The sequence below is a fragment of the Phaseolus vulgaris genome, chromosome 1 (assembly GCF_000499845.2).
Source record: "Phaseolus vulgaris cultivar G19833 chromosome 1, P. vulgaris v2.0, whole genome shotgun sequence".
In the NCBI taxonomy this organism is placed as follows: domain Eukaryota; kingdom Viridiplantae; phylum Streptophyta; class Magnoliopsida; order Fabales; family Fabaceae; genus Phaseolus; species Phaseolus vulgaris.
The window spans coordinates 36,566,806-36,574,523 of NC_023759.2; the positions used below are offsets into that span (position 1 = coordinate 36,566,806).

Genomic DNA, 7,718 nt, shown 5'->3' on the forward strand with positions numbered 1-7,718 from the left:
ACTCTTTAAAATATGATCGGGTAGAAATGTTCCTTAACTCCTTAGTTATAACATGGTGCGATCAAATTCTAAAATAAATGAAGATTGAGAGAAAAAATTAAAAGAGAAGGAAGAGAAGAGAATATGGAAAGAGAGAAAAGAAAGAAAAATAAAATATGTGGTGGGGCGACTCTCTACACCTTTATTCTTCTTCTTTTTTAAAGTTCTTACATCACATATAGATATGCATGTGTAGAACTCAAAATTACATATGAATTATTATCTATGCATCTTTATCCATAATTTTTTTTAATTTACATACAAATTATTATCCATTATAATTAATAATAATAATTATTAATATTGATATCATTAATAATAAAAAACAATTATGATAATATTATAATATTATTAATATAAATGATATTATTAACATTATTATAATATTACTAATATTTTTATTAATAATAATTATATTATTATTATTGATATTAATATTATTCATTTTATTATTAACATTATTATTATTATTATTAATATTTATAATAATATTAATTAATATAAGTATCATTATAATAATAAGTTATTATTACTATAATCTTAAAATTGATCTAGTATAATGATTAAAATTTAGAGATGAGTATAAGTGAGAAGTAGATAAAAGTATGTACAAAATTAACGTAATTTTTTTTCATCGCCAGTTAGCCATAAAACTTAAGTTATTAACGACTTTTCAGTGTAATACTAAAATTATTTAATTGGTGTAATACTTAAAATACAGCATTTAATATACATTTGCAGAGAACACAAAATTTTAGCTATATCTTATTGAATTCATTATTCGGTTGTGAATAAGCATGGTTTTCAACATATTTTAAACTGAAAGTAGGAGATAAACACATTTTCCTCTAAAAAATATATTTTATTTATTATAAAAGAAAGAAAGAAAAATAGAATATAAAAATATTTAATGTTATACGATTTCTTTTTGGTAGTTGAAGAAAACCATTTAATGTTGCTAGTTGTAATAATTCTACAAAATTACAATATAAAATTGGTGGGAACATTAACTTAATTGATTCAGTTGACACAGAAAATGTTTGTTTCAGAATACCATAATTTATGATTAAAAAAATATCCTTAACTGCTAAACGTTTATATTGACTTTTTTTGTTATAAAATTAAATGAGAAAAAATATATTTGTTCCTATAAAAAAAAAAATAACTTGAAGTGAAATTCGATGAGTACTGGGTTTCTCATAAAATTAATCTAATTTCTCTTTTTCATTGAATACTGAAAAATATAATAACTAAATAAAAATTACACGGAAAAAACGAGTGTCGGCAGAAAAAAATGAACAGCATCATTTCTTGGATCTTTTTGTCCTATTTAAATGGGAATAATAATTGCTTCTACATGAAAAAATTTAAACACACATATGTTGTAAGAAATTATGATACTATTGTAATTATATATGATAATATTATAGATGGAATTGTAATAAATTTGACTTGTGACACTTGTAAGGGAAATTCAAGAGAAAAGTTATATTTAACATTTAACTTTAATGTATCTTCTTTAATTCACAATTAGTACAAAGTCAAATGACTTTAGATTATCTGCAGTTATAAGAAGAAATTAATGGATATTAAAAAAAATATTTAATAGTTCAGCTCGTAAAAAGTATATATTATTAGATTTTTATTTATTATAAACATTTTTATTCTTTTTCATCCTCATTAAATATCATTTTTAAAATATAAAACCATCATAGTTATTATATACATTTTCATTATTTCATTTCATTCCATGAAAATGTTTATTATAATTTTAAATAATATATTAAAAATATGTAAAAAATTAGTTAAATATGTAAATTATTTAAACTATTATTTTTATATTATTACTAGAATACATAATTTGAAAAGTATTACTTCTATTCGCCTCACTCTAAAGACAAATGCAACATCCAAAATAAGTATGTCTCAAACATTTCAAACTAGTCTTATTTTATCTTTACCATCTTTTTTATTTTTAACCCTTTCAATTTACTTTATTTTATATTTTTTTAAATGATATTAAATAATTTAAAATTTATATTCTAATTTATTTTCTAGTATAAATATAAATATAGTTTATGTATGTTTCAAGATGTTTGCTTATTATTAATTTTAGTTATAAAATATTTGATTATATTAACAAAATATTTATATATATTATAAATTTAACTTCGTAAAAAATAAAATATTTACTTTGTATAATATATATATATATATATATATATATATATATATATATATAAGGTAAAATAATAGTGAGTGAATGGCTAAACTAACTATCAAATTATGTTATTTTGCACTAATTTAGTAATGATTTTATGAAGCATTTTGAAATGAATTAATTTAAAATTTTGTTATTTAATTTTAGTTAACCTAACATTGTGGGGGAGTATTAATAATTAAATAGGACTAGGGTTTGTGACTTTTGTTCTTGGTTCTTTAAAAGTTATTGATTTGAGTTTGGTGTCATGAAGTTTCATAGCATTCAATGTTCTGTTCCCCAGATCAATCATACTACTGCTCTTGTACTCTTTATTTTCAACCATAGAATCATCCATTTTATCAATGCAACATTTTATTTTATTTTTCCATTCATCAAATTCTAACTAAAAAAATTTCTCATAGCATGTGTATTAGTTATTACAAATAAATAAATAAAGCTTATTAACATTATATTGGTTATTTAGATTTAGTTCAACTCAATATAACTGATCTGATTTAGTAAGTTTATTATTATAATTATGTTACACGAATCCAATTATTCCTTTTAAACTATCTGAATAACCTTTTTTTTTGTTACTACAAAACTCATTACTAGTTATAAAATAAAAATAATATCTTAGATTTCACCTACTTAACAAGAGATAGATGATTTAAGAAGAGAATATTACTATTATTTATGATTAAGATTTAAGTGACTAATATTATAAAAAGAATAGCAAAATTTTATATTTGATTCATGGTAACCATTATTACAACTTTACTCAAAGTTAATGTTGAAAGACTTTGTAAAAGAACATCTTTCCAACACAAGTCTCTATTGAATTTAATAATTTTTTTATTAAATAACAATTAATTTTAAAAAAATTAATCATTATATTAATTAAGTTATATACTATTTTATAAATTAAAAAAATATTTATATTTAAAATAATTTATATTATTAATACAAATTTATAAAATAGTTTCTAAATTGATATATAATATTATATATTAATATTTAAATTTCTAATTACTTTAAATTTTAAATTACTTTGTAATTATAAACTAGTAATTAATTTAGAATAGTGTTCGATATTAATTTAAAAATTAATTTAATTTTTTTTATAATAATAAAAACTATTTTAAATATAAATAATTTTGTAGTTTATAAAATAATATTTAAGTTTGTTAATATAATAATTAATTTTAAAAAAAAGTTAATATTCAATGATTTTTTTAGTGGTTTGGGATTTTTGTAAGTAAATTTTATGAGTAAGTTATTCTTTGAAAAATGTTGAGTTTTTTTTTAATGTGTTTATATAAATAGGGGATGTGTTTACTAAGAATTTATTTTTACCATCAAAACGAGAGTTACAAAATTGAGTTAGATAATTCATACATTCTTCGTTTGATATTATTTTATACAATAATAAAAAATTCTTTTTAATACTATGTTGTTTTATCCTTTTAAAAATTAAATTGATTAATGTTTTTTTAATTTTCAACAAGATGTCAATTTTTTTATTTTTTATTTTGTCCTAAAAAATTACTCATTATGTCTCAATAAAAATACTGCATGTATGGAAAGAATGAAGCTATTTTAATAAAATGAGTTCAATAGATAACATAAATGAGACGGAATAAATATGTGGCACGTTCGAAACATATAAAGTTAGAATTCTTTCTTATAATGTAGAATGTGAATTATAACAAATTTGATTTACCGTTGTACATAAATGATGAATATTAAAGTTAAACGTACCTATCTTTTAACTACAATATAATAATATGTAGTTCTATTTTTCCATAATATGAAGAACCTTGTTTATTATACAAATTTTTGACATATAAATTAAAATATATTATTAATTAAACATCTTCGAATGTTTAAATACTATATATTAAAACATTTTTCATTATATTAATGAAAATATTTAAGTCATTAAATTTATAAATATTACACTGTAATAAAATACATATCAATTATTTAGAAATAAGCTTATTTTTTTTATTTATTTTTTCATAATTTTAATCTTATACTTTTCTGCAACTTCAATCTCTATATTTTAGAATATATGTAATTTTACCTTTTATTTTTAGTTCAATTAAATCCTAAACTTATTATATTCATTTAATATACACCGCTACGAAATAATTTAATTAATTAAAAATATAAGACATAAAATCTATGCATGAACAAATTGATATTAAACAAAAAGTTTGTATATTTTCTAAAATTTTAAAACTAAAACGTGAAAAATATAGAAGGATGAATATTAAAAATTAAAGAGAGAAAAAATTGTAATTTGGCCTAAATCATACTGTAGTATTTTTTTTAATATCTCATCACTTTGTATACATATTTTCTTATACTTTTTCATTAAGATTTGTTATAAAAAAAAGTATGTTAATCATATAATTTAGTTTTAGTTAACTTTCCAACATTTTTAAAATTTACAAAGTAAAAAATGTGCAAATTTAAAAGTGATAAGCGAATATAAATTTTATTAAATATTATATATGAATAATTAATTTTAAAAAATATTTTTGAATTATATAAAAAGGATAATACTATGAAACAAATATATATGAATTGATCTCTAACATAAAAGGGCAATGTATATGCTATTTGAATAATTTATGGAGGATCTAATAGCATATCTCAAATAATAAAAAACACTTTTTTTATTTTTTGAATTTGGAAAGAATCCATTTTGGATATTTAAATTTGAAAAGAAAACTAGAAAATTGACCCAAATTAAATAAAAACTAAAACATGGCTAAACCTAACAAAATTTATCATCCGATTATATTAAGTCTAACTCTAACTATCTAATGGTATCAATGAAAGCAGTATTTTAAGATACTCTGCTACACATTTGATTAAAATAATGAGTATTTGTGAGTAAGAGAGATAAAAGAAAGAAAGAGAAAGAGTGTGAGTCCTTGGAGTATCATCAAAATCTGTGTGAAGCAAATGACCCAACACTCTCACAACTCCACCACCCATTCCCAACCAATACAAGAAGCAGAAGCAGAAGCAGCAATGCAGACATAGCACAACAACAACAATGACAGTAACAAAGCCAAACATCATCAACAACAACAACAATAACAGTGGCATAGGTATGAGTATGCTTCTGGTGTTGTTCTCCCAAGACAACAAATCCAGCATCACCGACAAGCCCAAACTCACTCTCCTTTCCCCTTCCAAATCCCTCTTGTCAAAAGCACAATCCACCATCTCCATTTGCCTCCTTCTCTTCTTCACCACGCTCCTCCTCTTCACACTCTCCACCTTCCCCAACACTTCTCTCACCACAAAACCCACTTCACACACCTCTTCACACACCCCTCACACACCCTTCGCGCTCCAACGCATGGGCACGCTCCACCGAAGAGGCACCAAATCCATGCCCGACCTTCTCATCTCCCACGTCCCAGACGACACTCCTCTCGACGACTTCCGCCTCTTCCTCCGCCTCCTCCACCGCTCCTACCTCACCGCCTCCTCCGACGTCGTTTTCCTCTTCCCCTCCCCTTCCTCATCCTCCAAATTCACCCCCATTATCTCCCAAGAGAACCACGCCTTCTCTACGCTGCTTCATCTCCACGCGCGCCTCAACTCCACGCGCTGGCGCCAACACCCCAAGTCCTCATTCCACCCCAGCCGCTTCAGACAACACCAGCAGCAGCAAAAGGAACCTCTTTGGGGTCCCAAAACCAAAACCAACTTAACCACTTCCTCGCTCAGTTACGGATCCGTCCTCAGTTTCCACGCCTCCGAACTTGACCCGGAGAACTCGCTCGCCGGCTTCCTCGACCGCGTGCCCCTCTCTCTCCGCCGCTGGGCCTGCTACCCCATGCTCCTCGGCCGCGTCAGACGCACCTTCAAACACGTGATTCTCGCCGACGTCAAAACCCTCTTGATTCTCAAAGACCCACTCGCCCGATTCAGAACTCCCAGCCCCGACTCGGTCCTTCTATTCTCCAAACAAGAAAAACACGGCAAGAGAACGCAGCGTGTTGTTATGTCCTCCGTCATAATAGGCGGCGCTCGCGGCGTGCGGCGGCTCTCCGGCGCTGTGGCGGTGGAGATAGTCCGCGCTGCCACGCAGCACAGGAAGAGGAAAAACCCTGTGACTGAAGCCGGCATACTGAGTCAACTCATCGGCGGGAGCGAGTTCGTTTTGAAGAATAAGAATGTCGATTTGGTCGCTTCGTCGGAGTCCATACCCGAGGCTGGTGGCTCTTCCGCGACGTCGTTTTGGGACTTGGCGATGGTTCAACGCGGTGTGAGTAATCACGACCTTAATTATGTCATCAGAAGGCAAATGTGTTCCTCTGTGCTCGATTCTTCTGTCTATAGAGATTGTTAATTACAACAGTTTAGGATAATAATAATAGTAATAATAATGATAATAATAATAAGAAGAATAGTAATAAAAATCATAATGGTAAGAAAGAATAATAACACAAAGGGAAAATTAATAAGGAAATTTGTGTTGTTATTTTTTATTTATCGCATTAGTCTGACCAATTTTGTTCTTACTTTTGTGTATACACCCATTCATCTTGAAATTAAATTTTTTGTATTCTTCTTCAATGGGAAAGTTATGGGCCAGTGGAGCTGACAGAAGATACGACCATGCAACACGATGCACCCAAGTCCTCATATTTATTTAATGATATTTGTTCAGGGTCTTATGGAATCAGAGCATGCTGAATGATTTTTTTTTCTGTCTATAGCCATTTAAATAATTTGATATTGGTCCTTGATTCAGGGCACTTTTATTATTTGTTTATTTATCATTGATTTTGTAATATTGTTAGCAGTTATTTGGACACAAGGTTCTGTAATGTATTTCAAAAAGTACAGTGATGTTTTTTCTCAACTTCAATATCCATATGTTGAGAGCTTTTTGATGCTAACCAATAGGTCTTGAAGCTTATAGAAAATTGAGTGCTTTTAAGGAAAAAGCTTTTGACTTGGGTTTTTGTGATAGATGTAGATCTTGTAGCAAGTGTGGTTAAAGATTAGTGGGTAGAAATCTACTTGGGAAGAAAAGGCAATGTAAAATGAAAATATGAATGCAAGTTGTTTGAGAGGCTGAGGGAAAAAATGTGTGTAAGGAATTGATGATGCATGTGCTTGAGGTCTTTTTGGCTCCACCCATTATCGCGTTGGCAACTAATTAATATAAATATATAAGCAAAATTTTGAAAGTTGCAGATTCTAAAAGCAGAAAGAGCAGGAAAACGTTTTTATTACGCTGTTCTGTCTTTTGCTTTCTTATCTAAACGAGGCCTTTTACTTGGAGCTGCCTAAAAGCACTTATTTTGGGTTTAGTTTAATCAACAACGTGACTAATTTATGTAATCTTTAGTTAAATGGGAAATGGAGGATTTGGAGGAGTTTGTTACTCCCAATATGGTCCCTTGCTTTTTCGGTATTCAGGTTGTAAAATTGAACGTAT

General features: G+C 27.4%; 1 protein-coding gene across 1 annotated transcript; it reads left to right on the forward strand.

Annotated features, from left to right (window-relative positions):
* The first annotated feature begins 5,312 nt into the window (after positions 1 to 5,312).
* Positions 5,313 to 6,620, forward strand: LOC137815979 (uncharacterized). The gene has a single exon (XM_068619085.1). The coding sequence runs from the start codon at positions 5,313 to 5,315 to the stop codon at positions 6,618 to 6,620; it is 1,308 nt and encodes a 435-aa protein (XP_068475186.1).
* The last annotated feature ends 1,098 nt before the right edge of the window (positions 6,621 to 7,718 follow it).